Source organism: Odocoileus virginianus, chromosome 33 (assembly GCF_023699985.2).
Source record: "Odocoileus virginianus isolate 20LAN1187 ecotype Illinois chromosome 33, Ovbor_1.2, whole genome shotgun sequence".
Taxonomy (NCBI): Eukaryota; Metazoa; Chordata; class Mammalia; order Artiodactyla; family Cervidae; genus Odocoileus; species Odocoileus virginianus.
In genome coordinates this window covers 39180052-39202665 of record NC_069706.1, presented here as the reverse complement: position 1 = coordinate 39202665, position 22614 = coordinate 39180052, and the positions used below count along the sequence as shown (strand labels likewise).

General features: G+C 56.6%; 1 protein-coding gene across 1 annotated transcript; it reads right to left on the bottom strand.

Moving 5' to 3' along the window:
- Window positions 1-20009: 20009 nt before the first annotated feature.
- GRIFIN (galectin-related inter-fiber protein) lies at window positions 20010-22210 on the bottom strand. Its single transcript, XM_070460937.1, has 5 exons — window positions 21931-22210; window positions 21255-21334; window positions 21004-21163; window positions 20335-20501; window positions 20010-20153 (listed from the first exon to the last, which is right to left on the bottom strand). The coding sequence occupies exons 1-5, from the start codon at window positions 21931-21933 to the stop codon at window positions 20138-20140; spliced, it is 426 nt and encodes a 141-aa protein (XP_070317038.1). The 5' UTR covers window positions 21934-22210; the 3' UTR covers window positions 20010-20137.
- Window positions 22211-22614: the final 404 nt, after the last annotated feature.

Genomic DNA, 22614 nt, shown 5'->3' with positions numbered 1-22614 from the left:
AGTGTGTGAGCTTGCAGTCCTGGTAGGAGGCTGGCAGGACTGTGAACACATGTGCTGTGCCTGGAGAGTATAGCTGAGAAGTACAGCTTAGGTCTCTGGGCCTTCAGAACGCCCCTGCTGCGGTGGGGACTGCACACACTTCAGCCAGGTGTGGGCTTGAGTGGGGCGGCGCTGCCTCTGAAAGGAGAAAACTCCCTCAGAGGGGCAGGGGCACAGTGCCGGTCCGACGGTCAGCAGCAGTGCCCGGAGCAAGAGGATCTACAGACTGGGAACACGGAGGGTCAGCTCCAGCCCCATCCAAAACAGGGGAAGAGTGAAGTTCAAACCCCAGCCCACACACCTCCACCCTCGCCAGCACGGCCTCCGTGTGGCCCCGTGCTCCCTGCAGCGCCCCTCACCGGGAGCGGGGGCAGTGGGGACGGCAGGGACTGGAAGGCGCACCCCCCCAGACCCAGGGCACAGCGGTGTTCACTGGGCCTGTCGGAGAAGTGAAAACGGTGAAGAGAAGTCCAGCGAGAGATTGGAGGGTGGGGAGATGGGATTTCAAAGCACTCATCCGTGCACAGTCCCCACCTTGCCCACCTGGGCCCCACGGTCACTGGCTGCCGGTACTTTGTGTCCCTTCATCCAGCTCTGAGGCCGAACAGCCCCCTGGACACCAGAAGGGAAGAGCTGCGGGCTGGCGGAGACACGGGCTGAGCCGTGATTCAGGGATGGATTTTTCCACCCCAGTCGCTGGAGGGCAGCGGCATCAGGCAGCAGATTGCTGGGTGGAGAGTTTGAGAAAGAAGTGTGTGAAGTGAGGGATCCAAGACTCCTCCCGATATCTGGACACCACCCCTGTTTGCAGCGTGATGAGTGTCCTTAGGGAACAAGCAAGCACTTCTGTGGGCTCAGTCCAAGCATCTGAGCTTCTTCCCAGGGAAATTTTAGCGGAAACTCTGGCTTTGACAAAACCACTCTTACTTCAAAGCCCTTTACAGAAACTGGGGGCTTAAAAACAATCCAAATGAAACAGTTTTGCCATTTCAGTTGGTTTTCTCCCAGAGTATCTTGCTTCCAGGAGGTTTCCAGAATATTTTGGTTTCAAAACTTTGGGGCACAAATTCGAAAAGTGGATTTAAAGTGTCAGGTTTCAAAGTCAGTCGGCTTTGGAAGTGGTCTGGATTTCTCAAAGGTTTGGTTGAAAAATGTCTGGGTTCTAAATTCTTCCAGAAATGTTTCCCAGAGCATGGAGTTCCCACAGCACTTTGGGAGAAGCGCCGGGGTGTGGAATGGGGGCTGTCGTGGGGCGTTGTGGGGGGCGGGCCAGCCTGAACAGGGCCGTCCTGCCCTGGGCAGGGTCTGCTGCCCAGCCCGCAATTAGGAAGGGGAAGGATCTGAGCGCACCCGGTCTGGCTCCGGCAAACGTGTCTTCAGAAATCCTCTCCTGTGCATCACTTCTCCTCCAGCCGTCCCCACCGGGCACTCTGCTAATGGGTGCCAGTCTCTTTGCCAGAGGCCCCTTTCATTCCTGACCCGGGGTGGCCCGTGGGTGTCATACTTCAAGGAGAAAAGTTGCCATGAGCCTAGACTTTCCAAGGAAGGAGGTCTAATTTGGGAAAAGGCATATTGATGGAAGCGCCAGGGCTTCCTGGAAGGTTCTTGTAAAGTTACGGGCTGGACCAGAATCCATAGTCATACGGATTATTGGCCCCACTTTGCAGATGAGGAAATTGAGACCCCGCGAGGCTGTGATGGTCTGTTCTGGCCCCACCATTCCTCAGGAACCCAGGTGCTCCGATCCTAAGTGCCCGCTGAGCCCTGCCCTTCAGCAGAGCAGTCCGGCGCAGCGCCTGCCACCGAGGCACCTGACTGGCCTTCCCCCAGCTGCCTTGTCTGCATGGGCTGTGTGTCCGACAGCAGGCCTCGGGGGCTTCAGTGTCAGGCCCAGCCTTTGGGAAAGCCTCCCCAGGAGGGGACGCTGGCTGGGAGGGAGGCGACAGGCAGGGCCTCGGGATGGCTTGGCCCTCAGGCCGGTGACGATGGAACAGTGGGGAGTTGGCGAGAAGGACACAGCCGACAGCCCGCCGCGGTCCTGGGGTGGAGTGACGTGGGCAACAGCGTGTTGGCAGGGAGGCCCAGCTCAGAGGGGAGGGGAGAGGAAAAACCCAGCGGAGCAGCCCCGCCCTGGGTGTCAGCGCCTGTCTGTGGAGCCAAGACAGTCTTGCCTCAAATGTGTTAATTAATTTGGGGGCCTCTTCCCGTCCAGTGGAGCTCACACCACATGGGCGGCAGCCAGGGAGGGCTGGGCGCCCGGCACTCGGGGCTGCATCCTCATCGGCCAAGGTGGCAGGGCGCCCGAGGCCGCCTGCCCTCAGCGGCTGTGAGCTCTGCCCAGAGCCAGTTCTGATGCCCCGTGAGGGCCAGAACGAGGGCACAATCAGGGCGCCGTTCTAATACAGAGGTATTTGACCAAGGGCTTCCCTGGTGGCTCAGATGATAAAGAATCTGCCTGAAGTGCAGGAGACCCGGGTTCCCTCCCTGGGTCAGGAAGATCCCCTGGAGAAGGAAACGGCTACTCACTCCCAATATTGTTGCCTGGAGAATTCCATGGATATAGCAGCTGGGGTTCTAGTCTATGGAGTTGCAAGGAGTCAGACCTGACTGAGCAACTAACACTCACTGTCAATCAGGTACGGAGGGTGTGTGCCACCCCCACACTCCCACAGCCTCCTGGAAGGGGCGCCCTGCCGCAGGCGCTGAGAAGCCAGGCAGCCCTGAGCCCATCCCCAGCCCGGAGCTTCTGGCCTGGCTGAGGGACCCACCTGGAGAGGTAGTACCTGATGAGGCCTGGAGGCGCAGGCAGGTGCCAGGTGGAGGTGGGGTGCAGGCCGTGAGCTAGCCTGCTCAGATGCCCGGAGACAGATTTTCTGAGCTCCTCGAGGCTGCGGCCGTGGCGTTCTCAGCTGAGCGGGGTCAAGGTGGTCCCCACGGATACCCCGCATGCTGCCTCCCAGGGTTCCTAGGACCTGGCCGGGCGCCCTCTGCCTCTGTGCTGGCCTCCCGGGGGCCCTGTCCGGACGAGCTGGACCTGAATGTCACTGGGGTGCAGCCAGCAGGGAGGCCAGGGACGCTGAGTCGGCACCGAGCCTGCCCAAGCTCTGGGACAGGGGTACTTGTGGGTGTTCCCACCACCCCAGGCCCTCGTGAACTACTCCCAGCACGTGCAGAGCTGCCAGCGCCCCATCTCGGCTGGCGGAGGCCAGGCCCAGGCTCCAGCACCGCCACCGGGCGGGGCCCTCCTCACAGGCTCCCCTTGGCCACTGCTGCCGCCGCCCGCCCTGGCCGCAGGCTCTTCCACAGCCCGCCCTCCCTTGTCTCTCCTCCACCAACATCCGCGTCCCCGCCTGGACCCAGTGTGCGCCCACAGGGGACCGTAGGGGCAGCGCGGAGGCTGTTCCTTGGTGTACCCCCCCGCCCCCACGAATTTGGCTTGTCGAGTAAATAAACACTTCTAACGTCTGTGCAGGTGAAGGAATTGGCACCAGAAAGTGTTTGAGTGGGAGGAGATCTTGGGGTCACCCCGAACCCACAGCAGTCTCCTTAGCAGGTTGGGTCAGCTCTGCCTTGCACACCTGCTGTGGCAGGAGGCTCACTACCTCACTGCTGCTGGTGGCTGGATAACCTCTTCCTAACTTGTGAGCCCAGCCTGCCTCTCTCTAACTCGGAAACCACACAAACCTGTGGCCTCTCCCCCATTAGATGGCTTAGATCTCAGAAGACGGCTACTGTACTCATCTCCCCAGGTTAAAGAGAGGCTCATGCGAAAGCTGGTGAGGGTAGAGGTGGACTTCCCGGTGGTGCAGTAGCTAAGACTCTATCCTCCCAACGCAGGGGGCCCGGTTCCATCCCTGGCCAGGGAACTAGATCCCGCATGCGGCAACTGAGACTCAGCGCAGCCAAATAAATAATTTTTGTTTTAAGAGTGGAGGTCAGAGCTTGGCCCCAGCCCGTCACTGCTTTGGGGGAATCAGTGGTCCTAGCGCTCAGCTTCTGCCTCGCCTTCCTGAGGACACTTTAAGACAGGCATGCGGAAGATGCTGTAGGCTTTCTGAGGGGCTTTGAGAAACTGCAAACCTCTCAGCTGGCGAAGACGCCGAAATGCGCTCTGCTCAGCAGAGTGGTCACGTCTTGAATGGAAACATGTTCTGTCCTGGCCGAACACCTCGAGTGTTATGTAAGAATTGGCTGTCACAGCATCCACTTTTCTCAGCCTTTCTCCAAGCCCTGTGCACTCGGGAGGGTATGAAGGCAGTAACTGGCATGCAGCCTGGCCGCATACGTGTGTGGTGTGTGAGTGTGTGTGCACGCACATGCATTCGTGAATGCGTGAAGGACCCACCGGAGTGCAGGAAGATGCAGCAGCTGGTGACCGTGCTGGTTGTGACTGAGGACGCAGCGGGAGTGCACGCAGATCCTCTCCTCAGGCACGAGGATGGGGCTGCTGGCCGTCCACTCGCCCAGCGAGTGTGGAACGTCAGGAGCCACCCCAGGGGACCCTGTGGCTCCAACGACTCCAGGAGGGGCCTCTTTTAGGGCAAGGCCGTGGCCACCTGGGGCGGCTCTGCCCTCGCCCGGGGTGGTCAGGCTCTGCCCCTAACCGGCATCAGCTGCCAAGAGCCTGAGTGACGGAGCGGGCATAGGAGGCCGCTGCCGAAAGCTGCGGCAGGGAAGGGCTCTGAGAGCCGCCCTGGCCTTCAGGGCGGCATCACCTCCTCCTCAAAGCCCGCTGGTTTCTCTCCCTGTTCTCGTGACAGCCGGGACCGCGCCTTCCCCCGAATCTCCCCACACTCGACCTCCACTCCTCTGCCGACTTCAGCTGCCGCCTGTGGCTTGTCTGCCCCCGAGATGGACAGTTCCAGAACTCACCCGGGCCGAGTTCTCGTGGGGCTCACTCTCTTGCTTTCTGTCTGCGAGGAGGGTCACTCCCTGCTCTGGGCCGTCTTGTGGGGGGGTCCCAGGAGATGTGTGGCTGAGTCTCCTCAGTTACTCCTGAGGAATGAATGAGGCAGCCAGTTCTAGCTGTTGTTACCAGAATGGGGGCAGCGGGAGGGGGCTGGACAGGCGGGGCTGAGGGCAGCGGGGCTGGGCCTGCTGCTCACGGAGGCGGCGTGGCCGCGATCACAGGCCCTGCTGACCCGCCGGGTAAAAGGGGGCACCTCTTCCTCAGCTGCTGACTGATTCAAGTTTTGTTAAAAAGAAAAATTTCGAAAAAAAGCACAAGAACAGAATTCAGAGTTACTATCAGTTTTTCAGATAAAACCAAGATTTTGAGGAAATTCCTCCTGTCATCGGCCACTCTGTTCCAGGGGGCGTGGGGATAAAGAACCCGCCTGCCAGATGCAGGTGACACAGGTTCGATCCCTGGGTCGGGAAGGTCCCCTGGAGGAGGGAAGGGCACCCCACTCCAGTACTCTTGCCTGGAGAATCCCGTGGACAGAGCCTGGCAGGCTGCGGTCCATGGGCTCGCAGAGGCAGACAGGATTGAGTGGCCGAACATTCAGCTGTTCCGGTGGGGAACGACTTGGCTGTCGTTTATCAGAGCATCCTGGTCACAGTGCCATCTCATTGAACCTTCCCAACAACACTTTGAACCACATGTTAATTTAAAACTTTCTTATAACCTCCCTAAAAACTAAGCAAGCAAGAAGTGAAGTTAATTTTAGCAATACATTTGACTCAATATATCCAAAATGTCATTTCAGTTTGTGAATCATATAAAAATTATTGTAAGCTAGCCTGAGTGTAAATTTTTTTTTATACCAAGACTTCAACATCCGGTGTCTATTTTATACTCAGCACATACCAATTCAGGCCAGCCACGTTTCAAGTGCTCAGTTCAGTTCAGTACTCAGTCAGGTCGGACTCTTGGCGACCCCATGGCCTGCAGCACTCCAGGCTTCCCTGTCCATCACCAGCTCAGGGAGCTTACTCAAACTCATGTCCGCTGAGTCGGTGATGCCATCCAAGTGTTCAGGTGGTCACAAGTGACCAGAGGCCGCCATAACAGACTGTGTAAGTTTGAGGAGTGGGCACCGCAGCTGTCTCAGTGTCATAGATAAGGAAAGTGAAGTGAGAGAGGGGTCTGACCAAGATCGAAGTCCTCCACGCCCGGCAGCTGCCCCGGGATTTTGGCTCCGTTCAGGCAGGGGCCTTCCCAGGGGCCAGACACAAGCCTGGCCTGCAGCTCTGGAGTGACCCCAGGGCTTCCCCCACCCTCCTCCCGACGCCATGGGCCCCAGCGAGGTCCCCTCTGGGGAGGCGTGCGTGCTCAGTCGCTCCAGTCGTGCCCGACTCCATGCGAGCCCGTGACTGGAGCCCGCCCGGCTGCTCTGTTCGCGGGATTCTCTGGGCAAGAACACTGGAGGGGATAGCCATTTCCTCCCCCAGGGGCTCTTCCTGACCCGGGAATTGGGCCCGCGTCTTGGCAGGTGGGTTCTTACCACTAGCGCCACCTGGGACCTCTGCGGAGGGGTCCACCAGGCAAGGTGACCCCGGTCCCTGGGTCGGCTCGGGGCTGGGTTTGCAGTGTCCCCGTGACTCCCGCCAGGGGGCAGCCTCGGGTCAGGAATACCGCCTGCCGGGCGGGGCCTTTGCTGGGAAATCCAAGGGCTTTTCCGTGGGGCGTGGGCAGTTCCCGGGCCTGGTGAGTCTTTCTGCAGTGATGCGCTGGCAGGAGAGGGGTGGGTGGCCCTCACCAAGCCCTCACATTCAGCTCCATTACTTGCTCTCTGAGGAGGTCACTCCTCACCGAGGCCCCTGTTGGGCCTCCCCCGGTCCTGAAGCCCCGAGGATGTGGCCCCCGGACCACCAGGCCCGAGTCGGTCCTCGGGCCTCCTCTGCTCGGGGGGTGACGTCGAACACGGCAGGTGCACGCATGCGTGGCGCTGCCGGAGAGCGCAGGCCCCGCCCCGGGCTCCGGACCGGTCCCGCTGCACACGCTTGTCCACTTGGGGGGCCCCGGCAAGTGGGCCTTTTGTCGGTGTGTCTTTTGTCTGTCTTCTCACTGGATTTTTTTAATGTGGAGTTCTGAGAGTTCTTACAAACCCTGGAAATGAGTCCTCTGTCAGATGCGTGGTTTGCAAATACTTGCTCCCACTCTGCGAGTATGTGTCTTTTTGTCCTTTAAGAGGGTCTTTTACAGAGCAGGAGGGTTTGTTTTTTTTTTTATGAGATTCAACTTATTCATTTTTTTTTTTTTAACAGACTGTGACTTTGGCGTTAGACCTAAGAACTCTTCCATCGAGTCCTGGGTCCCAAAGCTCTCCAATGCCATCTTCTAAAAGTTTTCTATTATACACTTAAATCCATGATTAATTTGAGTTGATTTTTTAAAATAAGTTGTGTTGCTTAGATTGAAGTTTACATCTTTTAAATTGATTTATTTTAGGCTGTGCTGGGTGTTGATGGAGGCGTGTGGGCTTTCTCTAGGTGCGGGGAGCAGGGGCCTCTCGTCTCTGTGCTCAGGCTCTGGGCATGAGAGCTGCAGCGGTTGCGTTCTAAGGCTTCGTGGCTCCGTGGCATGTGGGATCTTCTAGGACCAGGGGTCGAACTGGTGCCCCTTGCGTGGCAAGGCGGATCCTTAACCACCGGACCACCAGCAATGCCCCTGAAGTTTGCTATTTCTGCCTGTGGCTAGTCAATTGTTCCAGCGTTATTTACTGAAAAGGCAATCTTTCCTCCACTGAATTGCTTTTGCACTTTTGTCAAAAATCAGCTGGCTGTACTTACGCAGTGCTTTTTCCAAGTTCTCTGTTCCCTCCATCTGTGTGTCTACCCTCCACCCACACCACGCGCTGTTGATCACTGTCACTGTCGAGTAAGGCTTGAAACTGAACAGAGTAATTCTTTTCCTTTCGTTCTTCAAAATTGTTTTAGCTGAGTTCCTTTGTCTTTCCACATAAATTTTAGTGTGCTCTTTTCTGTTTCTACAAAAAATATTGCTGGGGTCTTTACAGGAATTGCATTAATCTGTATATCAATTTGGGGAGAAATGACATCTTTACTATGTTAGCCTTATATTCCATGAGGAAAGTCTGTCTCTCCACTATTAAGTCTTTTATTTCTTTCTTTGGTATTTTGTAGTTTGCAGCATAAAAGTCCTATACGTGTTTTGTTAGATCTGCATCAGTGTGCGGGTGCTAAGTCACTTCAGTCGTGTCTGACTCTTTGCAATCCCATGGACGTAGCCCCCCAGGTTCCTCTGTCCATGGGATTCTCCAGGCAAGAATACTGGAGTGGGTTGCCATGCCCTTCTCCATGGTTTTGACCCAGGTATCAAACCCACATCTCTTGCATCTCCTGCACTGGCAGGCGGATTCTTTACCACTAGCACCACCTGGGAAGCTCTAGATTTGTGTCTTGAGTTTTTATTTTTAGTGATTATAAATGGTATTGTATTTTTCACACAATAAAATAATACAACAAACACAGATACTATGATACCACAAAATAATACACGTTTGTTTCTTTTAAAAAAAATAGGTTTGTTGACGAGGTAAAATTAACATCACACAAAATTTACCCTTTGTACATGATTTCTAGTAAATTTACAGGGTCATACAACCATAACCACGACCCAATTTTAGAACATTTCCATCACACCAAAAGTGCCCCCAAGTCTGTTTAGCCCACTCTGCTTCACTGGAACCCAGGAAATCACTGGCCTGCTTTCCGTCTCTTTTGGTATACCTTTTCCAAACATTTATATTGAATCTTGCAGTAATAGTAGTCCTGTGTGTCTGGCTTCACTTAGCATGTTTCTGAGATTCCTTCAGTTGTCACAGGTATCAGTACTTACTTTTTAAATTGCTGAATAGTATCCCATTGTCTGGATGGACTCCCTCTTGTTTGGCCCTTCCTCAGTTGATGGATGTTTAGATTGTTTCCAGTTGGGGAACACTGTGGAGATAATGCTGTGCACATTCATATATCGATACATCTGTGTGTGGACATATGTTTTCATTTCTCTTGAGTAGATTCCTGAGAGTAGAAATTCTAGGTCGCATGGAAGTTTGAAAGAAACTGCAGACTTCTACAAAGTGGATGCCCCATTTGGCACGTCAGCAGCAATGCAGGAGGGTCTCAGTGTCCCCAACCCTCCCTGCACTTGTTTCTGTCTTTCTGATTCCAGCCATCCTGGTGGTGGCGGTTCAGTCCCTCAGTCCTGTCTGACTCTTGTGACCCCGTAACTGCGGCCCACCAGGCTCCCGTGTCCATGGGGTTTCCCAGGCAAGAAAACTGGAGTGTGTTGCCATTTCCTTCTCCAAGGGATCTTCCCCACCCAGGGATCAATCTACGCTCCCAATTCAGGAGACCTGGGTTTGATCTCTGTTCAGGGAACTAGATCCAGCATGCTGCAGCTAAGACTCGGTACAGCCAAATAAACAAATAAAAATATTTTTTAAATGAAATACAATTGATTTTTGTATATTGATTTTAAATCCTGCTACCTTGCTAAACTCAATTATTAGTTCTAATAGCTTTTGGGGGAGATGCCTTAGGATTTAGCATAATAACACAGGACTGTGTCATCTGTGAGTAGCGATAGTTTCACTTCTTCCTTTGCAACCAGAATGCCTTTCATTTATTTCTTTGTTTTATCTTACTTTATTTTTGTTTATTCCACTGGCTGGAGCCTTCAGTATAATGTTGAATAATAGTGGCAAGAGCAGATATCCTTTTTTTCTTTTTCCCCAACGTTAGAGAGGAAATGTAGTCTTTCATCATGAAGCATGGTATTATTCATACTTTTCATAGATTGCTTTATCAGTTTGAGGAAATTCCCTCCATTTCTCGTCTGTTGTGAGTTTTTATCACGAATGGGTATTAGAGTCTGTGACATGCTTTTCCTGCATCTATTGAGGTGATCCTGTGGCTTTTCTCTTCTCTTTTGTCAGTTGGGAATATTACATTAATTGATCTGAGAATGTTAAGCCAACTTTGCATTCCTGGAATAAATCCCACTTGGTCATGGTGTATAATCCTTTTTACATGGCACTCTATTCAGTTTGTGATGTCCTGTTAAGGGTTTTTGCATCCGTGTTCATAAGGATATTGGTCTGTAGTTTTCTTGTGATGTCTTTGTTTTGGTGTCGGGGAATGTCCTCATAGAATGAATTGGGAAACGTTTCCTCTTTCATTTTGTGAGAGATTTGGTATTAATTTTTCTTCAAATGTTTGGTAGAATTTATCAGTAAGGCCACCTGGGATGGACTTTTATTTGTGGGAAGATTTTAATTTACTAATTCAATTTCCTTGCTACAGGTCTTTTCCAACTTTCAATTTATTCTTAAGCAAATTTTTAAATTTTGAGTCTTTATGGGAATTTATTCATTGCATCTAAGTTGTTTATTTTGCTAATATAAAGTTGTTCATAATATTCTCTTGTAAGCCTTTATTTCCGTAGGGTAAGTGTTCTCACCTCTTTTGTTCCTGAATTTGGTAATTTATACCTTCTGTCCTTTTGTGTGTTTTTTTGGTCAGTCCAGCTAAAGATTTATTTTTTTCAATTTTTAAAAATTAATTACTTTTTTCACCACACTGCTTGGAAGATTCCCTGGATAGGGAATAGGTTACCCACTGGATAGGTTACCCACTCCAGTATTCATGGGCTTCCCTGGTAGCTCAGACAGTAAAGAATCCACATACAATGCGGGAAGCCTAAGTTCAGTCCCTAGGTTGGGAAGATCCCCTGGAGCAGGGCATGGCAACTCACTCCAGTGTTCTTGCCTGGAGAATCCCGTGGACAGAGGAGCCTGGCTACAGTCCATAGGGCTGCAAAGAGGCGGACATGGCTGAGCAACTAAGCACAGCTTGGCTCGGCCTGTAGGATCTTAGTTTCCCAACAGGGATCGGACCCTATCCCCCTGCATTGAAAGCATGGAGTCTTAACCACTAGACAGCCAGGGAAGTCACAATATTTTTTAAAAAGACGACTTGTGGTTTCATTGATTTTCTCTTTTGTTTTTCTGCTACCATTGATTTCTGTGTTCGTCTTTATTATTTCCTTCCTTATGCTTGCTTTGGTTTTAATTTCCTCCTCCTAGCTTTTAAAGTGGAAACTTATGTTATCGATTTGAGACTTTTGATCTAGGTGTCCAGAGTTATGGTTGGTTCTAAGCACTGCTTTTGTTGCAGTGCTTGTTATGCTGTGTTTTCATTTTCATTTGGGCTTTCCGGGTGGCTCAGTGGTAAAGAATCCACCTGCCAATGCAGGAGACTCAGGAGTCATGGGTTCAATCCCTGGGTCGGAAAGGTTCCCTGGAGGAGGGCATGGCAACCCATTCCAGTATTCTTGCCTGGGAAATCTCATGGACACAGGAGCCTGGTGGGCTACAGTCCATACAGTTGCAAAGAGTCAGACATAACTGAAGCAACTAAGCATGCATGCATGCATTTTCATTCAGCTTAAAACATTCCCTGTTTTCTCTAGTGATTTCTTCTTTGACTCATGCTTTCTTGAAACATGTTGTTTGTTTTTCAGATATTTGAGGATTTCCCAGATGATTTTCTGCTGTTGGTTTCTAATTTAATTCCACTATGGCTGGAACGCGCTTTGTGTAGTATCTTGAGAAGTGATCTGTGGCCATGCACACACTTTGTCCTGAGATGGTCCGAGGTACGCTCGGGAAGAATGTGTTCCTGCCCTTGCTGGGTGCGGTGTCTGTACGTGTCAGGTCTAGTTGGTTGCAGTGTTGTTCATGTCTTCTCTATCCTTCGTGACTTTCTGACGAGTTGTCCTATCAGTTATCCAGTGTAGGATATTGGAATTTCCAACTGCGTTGTTTAATTTTTTCCTTCCAGTTCTGTCGGCTTTTGCTTCATGTATTTTGAGACTCTTACATTAGAGATGCATGCATTTATAATTGCTATATCATTATGAAATGTCTCTAGTCGCATATCTTATGTTAATGTCTATCTTATCTCATGTTAACACAGTCACCTGAGCTGTTTTGTGGCCGGATGTTTGCATGTGTATCTTTTTCTGTCCATTTTCTTTCATCTATTTGTGTCTTTGAATCTAAGGTTTAGACAATATAGAGTTGAATCTTGATTTAAAAATTTTTTTGTCATGCAAAATTTTTGTAATACAGTCTGAAAGCACTGGCCCTGTGTTTAGACTCAAATTCATATTTAATATAATTATTCACATAATGCACATAAATATTCACGAAAGAGAAGCAGGTTTGATCCTTGTGTTGGGAAGATCCCCTGCAGGAGGGCGTGGCAACCCACTCCTCCATGGGCAGAGGAACCTGGCAGGCTACTGTCCATGAGGCTGCACAGAGCCGGACACGATTGAAATGAATTGGCACGCATGCGCACACACACACCACTTTAATTTCTCTGTTTTTGTGGGGTTTTTGGCTGCAACTTGTAGCATGCAGAATCCTAGGGCTCAAACCGGGGGTGAAGCCTTGGGCCCCCTGCACTGGAAGAGCAGAGTCTTACCCTCTGGGCCAGCAGGGAAGTCTCTCTGTTGGTTTTTTAAAACTATATTTTTAATAATTTTCTTAGAGTTTGCCATGAAGTTTACATATGCATCTTATCAGCATCTCCTTCTGAATAATACTGACTTAATCCATAAAATTTATAACTCTACCTCCCTCCACTCTTTTGTGCTATTATTGTCATATGTGTCACATTTGTATATCTGTCATAAATGCAGTGGTAAACCTATTTACTGAAGCATACAGTGTTATCCTTATTTAGTTACACAATCTTATGTCTTTTAAAAAAGGTAAGAAATCAAAATACATTTACCCGGTCTTTTACTTAATGCACATATTTACCATCTCAGTGCTTTTCATTTATTTCTGTAGGTTTGAGTTACTGTCTCTTGTCATTTCTTCTCACCCAGAAGGACTTCTTCTAGTATTTTTTGTAAGGCAGGTCTGCCTGCAACGCTTCTCCTTGGACTTTATAAACCTGGAAATGTTTTCACTTCACCTTCATTCATGACAGTTTTGCTGGATATAGGATTTTGGGTTGACTTCTTTTTCTTTTACTATTTTGAGTATGTCCTTCCACTTGTCTCCCTATTAAGAAGTGAGCCATCAAAAAAAAAAAAAAGAAGTGAGCCATCATCCTACTGTTGTTCTGTGAATGTAAGACTTCTCTTTCTCTTGCTGTTTTCATATCTTTTTTGAGGATGTTTTAAAACAATTCGACACTGGATTTTATTTTATTTCTTGGCTGTGCCCCACAGCAGAGATGGGGTGTCTTAGTTCCCCCACCAGGGATTCCACCCATGCCCCCTGCAGTAGAAGGGTGGGGTCTTAACCCCTGACCACCAGCGAAGTCTCTGCTTTTGTGTTTTTCCTCAGTGTTTGATTTAACCTTGTGGTGACCACGGGGTGGTGGGTGCAGTCAGTAGACCCATTCTTGTGTCCTTCATTCAAGACCCAGATCCAGCAGACAACGCCAAACGGCCCATCCTGGGCTGACCCAGGGGAGGGAGAGGGGCCCAGGAGGAAGACCCTTCAGGCACCTTCAGCCTCTGAGGGGAGATCTTCTTCGCCTCAAGACCGCAGTGCACAAGGGAAGGACAAGTGTCCAAAGAGAAGCTGGTGTGTGTTTTAAAAGGGGCGAGTGAAACAGTGTCCCTTCCTGCTCCGTGGTGAGGGGTTAGGGAAGATCTGTGCCCAGGTACAGCACTGGTTGACGGGCATTTAGGCAAAGTGGCCAGTGGGGCAGAGGCTCGGAGACCTGAGGGCGCCTGAGCCGCGCATGCTCCTGTCCGCCTGGGAACGGAACTGGTGGAGCGGCCGCGTCAGCCTGGATGTATTCACGGTCCGCATCACAGCAGTCCCGTCATTTTGCTGACACTCCCTCGCAAAGGTGGGGAACCGCGCTCATCATCTGAACGCCTCAGGCGCTGACTCAGAGCCTCATCCCAAGGCCGACCCCGACTCCCCAGCACGCTTCTTCCCCGGGCCCCCACTTCCCCAGGTGCCAAAGCTGGTGCCCGCTCAGCCCCCCAGGGCTGCTGGGAGCCCAGAGCGTGGGAAAACCCTCGCCAGAGTGCCCGCCTGGCTCCCGCGCACTCACCACACTCTGACACCCAGACAATGCCAGCCTCTGAGCAGAGCCCTGGGTGGGCTGTAACCATGGCAAGGGCCCCACCAGGCAGCGGAGCCAAGTGCCCGTCCAGGGTCAGCCGGGCCCGCGGCCCTGGTTACCGCTTTGTCCCGTGGGCTGGAACTGGTCCCAGGCGAGCGGGCTCTGAAAGGCTGGCTGTCAGGGAGGGCAGTGCTCACCGCACAGGAACGAGGCTCGGGGCTGGAGGGAGGGCGGGGGCTGAAGTGAGGGTGGCGGGCTGTCTCCAGGGTCCTGAAGCCACAGCCAGGGTCCAGTCGAAGCACGGCCAGGTCACGGTGCGGCTAGAGGCGCCTTCCCGCAGGGGCCGTAGGAGCAGGCCACCTCCTTCACGCCCCACTTCCATACGCCCCCCCCCCACCCCCACAAGGCCCAGGGCCTGGCACTCCCAGAAGGAGGCTGTCCCCTTCTCCAGGTTCCAGGAGGTTGCAGGCAGCTGGCCAGAGTACACAGGGTCCCCTCCAGCCAGCCCCTGGGCTCCCTTGGGGCCTGGATGGGCCACAGCCACTGGCTCTACCTGCTTCCCACTACCTGCCTGCTCCCCCAGACCCCCTCTCAGACCTGCAGGAATCAGACATGAGTGTGGGCCTCTGCCAGGGCCAGAGAGACCCACGCCTCCCCAGCTGTGGGGGTCAGAGCCCCCCCCCCCAAATGGTGTTTACAAAATCCATGTTTGCAAACACAAAACCTCATTTAAAAAAAAAACAAACCATAAGGAGGACTTCGCTGGTTGTCCAGTGGTTGAGAAACTGCCTGCCAATGCAGGAGCATGAGTTTGCTCCCTAGTCCAGGAAGATCCCATGTGCCGCAGGGCAGCTAAGCCCACGCATCACAACTGCTGGGTCCGCGTGCTGCATCCGCTAAACCCCGAGCGCTTCGAGCCACGGCTTCATGGCCAGAGCAGCCACGCTGCCCCGTCCACAGCTGGAGAGAGCCTGCAGGCGGCAGTGAAGACCCGCACAGCTGTCAGTAACTGCGAAAGGTATTCTTAAAAGGAAGAAACGCGATGAAAATAGCACTAAATATGTATCCATATACATGTTTTTTCCAACAACGTCCACACAAATATCTAAAAAGCTCTGGAATCAGATTGCCCGGGTTCAGATCCCAGCTCTGCCAAGGCCATGCTGTGTGCCCTCAGGCAAACGTCTTCCCCTCTCTGTGTCTGAGATTCCTCATCTAAAAATCGACAATGGGACAGACCTCAGAGGGCTCTCATGAAGATAAGTGAGGTCACCCCGAAGTGTCTAGAAAAGACAGCTTCTCTGCCGAGCCCCCGGGGGCCCCGAGTCCCAGCCGTCATGGCGCCCGCGTTTGTCACGACTGAGCCCTCTCTTGGCAACTTCTATCCCCCCAAAGCTGGGCTGCTTTAACCCCTGAAATCATCACCAAGACCCCATGTGGGAAGGGACAGAGAACAGAGAGGAGAGTGGGTGGGGGTGGGGGGCGTGGCCCAGGCTCTCCCCAGGAGAGCCGCCCCTCCCCCGGGGAGCAGGACCTGACTTTCAGAGGTGCCCCCCCTCCAAGCTGGGAGATGGACCCCGCCCCCCTGGAGGGCCCCAGAGGAGGGGGATGCTGATGCCTCTCGCCCATCCCGGTTCCTCCGCTCCCAGCTCTTCTCCCCTCTGCCTGGCGGAACCTTCTCAGCCCCCGATCCAGGGTCCCCAGGCTGCCCTTCTCCTTCTGGGCAGGAAGACATGAGCCCAGGCCTCTAGAGGACCAGGCGGCCTGGGGAGGGGACATTCCTCCCATGTCGCCACCCTACCCACGGGACCAAAACGGGCTGGGGCGGGGGAAGATGGCGCTTGAGCACAGTGAGGCCAGCAGGAACGCTGTCAGCACATCAGAGGCACCGCCCCCCAACAAAACCCACAGCCGCGACCCAGGGAGGAGGCTGAGCCCACTCTGTGCAGGACCTCGGCCTCCACAGCCTCCCAGCTGGACAGGCCAGCCCCCAGGACCCGCTGCTGTGGACCACCTCCGCCTCCTGCAGGAGAGCCTGCCGGGGGAAGACGGGCTGGGGGCGCAATTCCACGGGAGGAGCCCTGCCTCCCTGAGTCAGCTGATGTCCACGGGGCTTCCGCCAGGAAGGGCTGCTGCTTGTGGGGCTGGGGGCGGGGGCTTCCCTTGGCTGGGGCCCTCACCCTCAGGGCTGGAGTCACTGGCTCGGTGCTGAAAAGACAGCTCCGGCCGACAGGTGGGGAGGGCGTAACCCGGAGGGTCAAGCCCCTATTCAGGGCCGTGCTGCGCGGTGACTGAGGGGTCAGGGTCTCCAGCCTGGGTGGGGAGGGGAGCTGGGGCAAATCACACCTGCCCCACGCCCCCCTTTCCAAGGCCAAGTGTCCAACTGGAAAGTGAGGGTCAGAGAAGCTGTAATTGGCTCAAGTCCATCACGCACTGGGGGCTTCCCTGGAATCCCCTGGACAGAGGAGCTGGCGGGCTACAGTCCAGGGGGTCGCAAAGGGTCAGACAAGACTGAGTGACTAACACACACACACGTGCGCGCACACACGTCATTCAGCGCGGGCCAGGGCTGGGGTTCCGCAGTGAGGCAGACAGGAAGGGCCCGGCCGTGCCTGGTTCTCCCCGTCTCCGCAGCTGGCCTCGGGCCCGGGCTGTTGTTCTGCAGGAGCTCAAACCCTGGGCCCGGGCGCTCCCGGGCGGGCCCTGGAAGCGGCCCCTGCAGCCGGCCACTGGGGTTGAGACAGGCCTGCGTCTGGTGCCTCGGCTTCCCAGACTGTTCCTCGGGAGGTGGAGAGGCTTTCGGACAGGGGGCGGGGAGCTGGAAGGCACCTGCCCGCCCAGCCCCGGTAACCGGTAACCCTGTCCCAGTGCGGCTGGACAGGCAACAGTGGATTTCAGAGCGGAGGCCCTGAACTGGTCAGCCCCAGGGCAGCTTGCAGGTTGATGCCTCGTTCTGCATATATAGTGGTCAGTGTTTGTTAGTAAAAACAGACGTTATTGGACAGCAACTTAACTTGGGGTTTTTAAAAGTCAGAGCAGCTGCCCATTCTGGACCCACGTCCTCCTGTGCCTAGTTTGAAGGGGTGAGCGCAGTGGGGACCGTCTGGGCTCTGGCTGTCCAGGCAGGGAGAGAGAGATGGCCAACCTGGGAGCAGCTCAATCCATGAACCAAACTTTGCTTCTCAGGAGCAAGTGCAACCGTGATGGAGAGTAAACGCGGCCGGGGAGCCTAGCGGTCCCTGCGGGGAGACCGCGTGCAGAAGAGGGGCCTGAATAACCAGAAGTGGGGAAGGCTGGCTGGGCACTGGGGGAGGGTTTGCAGGGAGGAGCTGGTGCAAAGGCCCTGGGGCAGAGGCGGCTCCCGTTCCAGGACTGGACGCAAGTGCAAAGGCCCTGGGGCAGAGGCGGCTCCGGTTCCAGGACTGGATGCAGGGGGAGGAGCTGCGGGAGACGGGAGAAGAGAAGTGCGAGGCCTTCGGGCGCGGAGGGGAGGGGTTGGCTTTGCTCTCAAGTCCCAGGCGTGGGGCCCACCTTAAACAGGATGGAGGTAGAAGTAGAGGCCCCTACTGTTCCGTGGTCCCTGTCGGGAGGGTCACCTCTGACTTGTCCAAAGCTCTAAGTGGTCTTCCCCAAGCCAGTCAGTCACTCACTCGTTCAGCAATTTCCAGGGCTAGACGTGCTCTGGAGTGGCTGGGGCTGCGGGAGGAGGAGGCTGGCGTTGGACCTGGTCCCCGGCCTCCAGAAGAGACAGCGTGAGGAGGGCAGGAGGTGGAGGGAGCAGAAGGCAGGGAGGGCTTCCCAGGGGAGGTGTTGCTGCGCCGAGGGGACAGTGTGAGTTCTGGCCACGGGGCTATGGTGCAGTTGTAGACAGGCGGGTACCCCCTGCCCTTTGTGCTGAGAGCGGGCTGGGGTTCATGGAAGGGTCACCACACGGCACACAGCTCCTGCAGCAGCACTCTCTGAGACCGTAGCCCCCTGCACCCCGCTTCATAGCTGGGGCTCCAGACACAGTGGGCCTGGGGCCCCTGAGGTCTGACTTGCCCCACAGAAGTGCTGATTTGAAGCGGCCTTAGCTCAGGACCAACTTCGAGGGATGCTCTGTGTGTGTGTGTGTGCGTGTGTGAATTCTGTCAGAGGGATGTTTTGGCTCCATCTCTCATCTGCTGAGCAACCCCAGGAAAGTCACTTGACCTCTCTGAGCCTGCCTCCCACCTGTGAAAGGATTGTTCTCTCTATACCCGGCCAAGTCCCTGGGAGATGGTGCAAACCTGGCCCTCAAGTAGAACCCAGCAAAATCCGGAGTCAGTATGTCTGCCTCCAAGCCCGGGACGTCCCCAGACTCAGCAGCCCCCACCCCGAACTGAAGGAAACGAAAGCCATATGTTCCCGCCCTCCCACCTGCATCCCTCTTGGGGAGGCAGAGTTTCGCCAGGAGAGGAGCCTTTTGCCCACAAGGAGACCAGGCCCAGAGAGGGCGAGCAGGCATCTCAAGGTGAAGCAGGGAGCCCCGCCCGTGGGCTCGGACCCCCACCCCCACCCTGGCCCCTTCCCACCACCCCAGTCCTTCCTGGGGCCTGACCGGCTACACGTCCACTGGCCCGCCAGCCCCCAACCCCTCCTGGCCGACACAAAAGGTCAGGCCTCCCGCAGGAGGGGGCGGGAAGGGGCTCCTGGGCCAGCTGGGCTGTGGACACAGGCGGGGAAGTGAGCGGAGACAGGAAGGAAGCCGCTCTGCTGGAGGCTGGGGCCGCCATTGTCCCACCTGGGGGCGGGGGCGCTGTGTCTGCCCTCTGTCCGGGTGCCCGTGGCTCCTCTGCTCTGGGGGCCCCAGCCGGGGTGGTCACTGGGTCCTGCCCTCTCTGAGCCCCTCCCTGCTGACCTCCTTCCCTCCTAGCCTCAGTTTCCCCGTCGTAACTGAGCAGGAGACACCAGGGCGGATTCTGCCAGGGATTCCTGCAGGATGAGTGCCAGCCCCTCTCTCGGGCTTCCCCTGGGTCGGTTCACGAGTCCCAGCGCTCCCCATGAGCTGAGGGCTCGCCCGGCCCCCAGAGGGTCAGAAGCTCGCCCAAGGCCGCCCCTCGCCCCTCAGAGCTGCAGAGCTGCCTCTCGGACCCGGGCCTCTGGGGCCACAGCCGCCCTCCTGCGTCTGTGGTTGCTGACCTGACTTTTCTCTGTCACTCACCCGTACAGGGTGGACACCTGTTAAGAGTCATTCTAAATTGTGCTGTCACTGGTTTAATTGAGATGGATAGAGGGGTGGATGGGTGAGCTCTGAAACCAGGGCCAGGGGACCCCCAGCCGTGTGCACTCTCCCCAGATGCGGCCCCCAGGGCTCCCCCATCCCCCCTATACCCAGAAGGGCCCTTCTGTCCAGGTGGGACCCCTTCCCTCCACCCTTCGAGAAGTGGGGTGAGGAGACAGTTTGGGGACTTCCCAAGGGGGCAGAGCTGGAGGGTGTGAGTCCGGTGTCCTGGGTGAGGACCAGTTGGGACCTTCCAGCCAGGAGCTCCCCCCCAACCCCAATCTCATCACCACTTCCACCCCCACCCCCTAGAGGAGGACTCCCCCCTGAAGGCAGGAGGAGCAGGGGGTGACAGGGGATGAGATGGTTGAATGGCATCATCGATTCAAAGGAAAAGAGTTTGAACAAACTCCGAGAGACAGTGAAGGACAGGGAGGCCTGGCGTGCTACAGTCCACAGGGCCGCAAAGAGTCGGACACGACTGAGCGGCCGAACAGTAACAACAACCCCAAGCCTGTGTCCGTCACAGCCCCCCAGACCCCCGTGTCCTGGGGATGAGTTAAGGGTCAGACCATCCCCAAGACACAGGTCTCAGTGACTTCTGGCCCCCACCCCGCACGGCCCACCCCCGTCTCACAGCAGCCAAGCTCCTGTAGCCTGCTCAAACTTTATTGGAGGTGGAGCTGAAATGCGGATCCCAGAACCCTCTCTGCCCAGCTTCTCCAGAGTGGGCTTCACCGGACGTGGGGGGGTCAACAGCCAAGGCTCGATCCTGGGACTTCCAACAGCTCAGTAGCCCCCGGCCCTGCAAGCATCGGCCCCCGCCTGAGCTCCGGCCCCGCCCCCCCCGCCCCCCCCCCCCCCCCCCCCCCCCCCGCCCCGCACGGCCCGGGCTCGCAGAGGATCGGGCGGGGAGGACCGAGCCCACAGACCCCTCCCGGGCGGGTGGGATCCCGGATGAAGATGCCCCGCAGGCGGAACATTACCCCCAGCTCAGGCCTTTCCTGGCCAGCTCCACCTGGGCCAGGCGGTGGTCACTGAGCACCTGCAGCCTCGTGATGGCGGCCAGCGGCCGGTGGCGGTGGGCGAACTGCAGCACTTTGTGCTCCTGGGCGTGGACGTGGAAGTGCTCCGCGTCCGAGCTGACCTCCATCTGGGGGCGGGAGGCCAGGCACCTGTGGCCCTTGGGCCTGCGTCCTGCCCCTGCGTGAGCTCTGACAGCTCTGAGCCCAGGTCCCCTCAGCACGTGGAGGTGGGTGGGCCCAGGTCCCCTCCGCACGTGGGCCCCCCACCCCCGTCATGCAGGCCCGCCCCTCAGGGGTTCAGAGCCCCCAGCTGGGGGCCCCTTCCCCTCGCCTCAGAGGAGGAAGCCGGCAGCCAGGGCTTGCAGCCCCCAGACCCAGCAGGGAGACTCCCGAACTGGTTCTCCCCTGTAAGCATCTGCAGTAAGCCCCCCACTCAGCCGGAGCCCCAGCAGGATCAGCAGGGCTGCTGGAAGCTGGGGGCACGGGGCGCCTCAGTGCGACCCCGCAAAGCAGTGGGTGGCCCTGGTGAGTCCACAGACCCTGCCCCCACCTCTCTGCCCCACCCCCCGGGCCTCCCCCTCCCGCCCCACGGATTCCCCCACCTCCCAGGGGTTCGCCCCAGCCCCTCACCTCAAAGGGCTCCCCGAGCACCAGCGGGAAGACACTGGACACCTCCTCCTGGCCCCAGCGGCCGCCCTGGAAAGTGTTGGCCACCATGGTGGCGCTGGAGAACCGGGGCTTGATGTGGAAGACGATGTCGCCCGTCTCAGACAGGAAGTTGATCTCAAACCTGGGGGGCACCATGGCGTTGGTGAGGGCGGCTGGCAGTCACCCGCAGAGGCCGAGGAGGGGACCCGGGAGGGGGAGAGCGCATCCCTTACTGGTCCTCTCCAGAGTCGGAATGTCCCTGCACCAGCAGGTTCCAGCCCGGGGCCAGGCCGCCCGCGTGGAAGGCTTCAAACTGCAGACAAAAGGGGCGGCAGAGGGTCTGGGTCCCGGGCCTCCTCTCCCTGGGTACCCCTTCCCCCAGGAAGCCCCACAGCCTGTGGCCCGTGCCCAGACCCCAGCCCCTTGATCAACATGCCCACTTGGCCGGGGGGTCTCCGGGGAGGGGGAGCACAGCTGGCGGGGCCCCACTGGGCCCTGCTCTCTGCTCCCCAAATCCAGGTCTCACCCACCTGCAGGGCCATCTCTCCGGCTTCTGAGGGGAGCAGCGCAGCCTGGGGATATAGCGGCTGGGCTGGGCGGGGGCGCGGGGCCCCACCCCAGGGATGAGGTCACCGCCTTCCCTGCCCCCTCAGCCTCTCGCCACCCCCACCAGCAGGTCCTCTAGTCCAGCTCCGGGACAGGGTGGCCCCCTCCCTACCCGCTTTTCTCGGGGGCCTGCCTGGCTCTCAGGCTTCACTCCACTTCCGAGGACCCCCAGACCCCCAGGAAATCACTTCTCCTCCATTCTTGGAGGCAAGGCGTGGCCCAGGCAGCCCCCAGTCAGCCTCAGCCTCCAGGGTCTCCGGGACCCAGACTCCCCCACCTGGTCAAGAGAGGAGGCCTACCCACCATGCCCTGGACTTTGGGGCTGTCTGGCCGCCTGGTGATTCAAGCCCCCCAGTCCAGCCCGGCCTCCCCTGGCTGCCCTGTTCCAGGGGCTCAGCCGCCCCGCGGGCGGAGCGCGGATTAGGCCGACCGCTGTACTCAGCGCATTCCAGGGCGCTGGCGGTGGATGGGGTGGGGGGGCCTTTCCCACACCCCCACACCCCTCCTGGCCTGCTCCTGAGCCCCTCAGCTGACCGCGGAGCAGGCCAGGCTGGGGTCCTTGGGGAGCATGGTGGGGGAGACAGGCAGTATCTCCCCAGGCTTTCCGGGCGGCCAAGGGGGAGTCTTGGCTGGACTGTTCAGGGAGACAAGCCAGAGAGGAGCCAGGCTGGACGCACAGAGCCCAGGGCTGCTGTGGGGGGTGGGGGCAGGCAGTGCGTGGGCAGCGAGTGTGCGAGCAAGTGTGCAGATGTGTGGTGAGTGTGGGACCAGGTGTCGCGGGGAGCTCAGCACGTGACGCTGTACACGCTGGATGTGGGGGTGTGGTGTGCGAGGCTGAGGGTGTGGCTCCTGGGGCTGCTGCTCCCTGCCCAGCCTCACAGGGGCCGGGGTTTATCTGGCCCCCCAGGGCCCCAGGGGGGCAGGGTCGACAGCCCCCCCAAACCCCACTCCCCTGGGTCATTCTTCCCTCCGCCCCCTGCTGGGTCC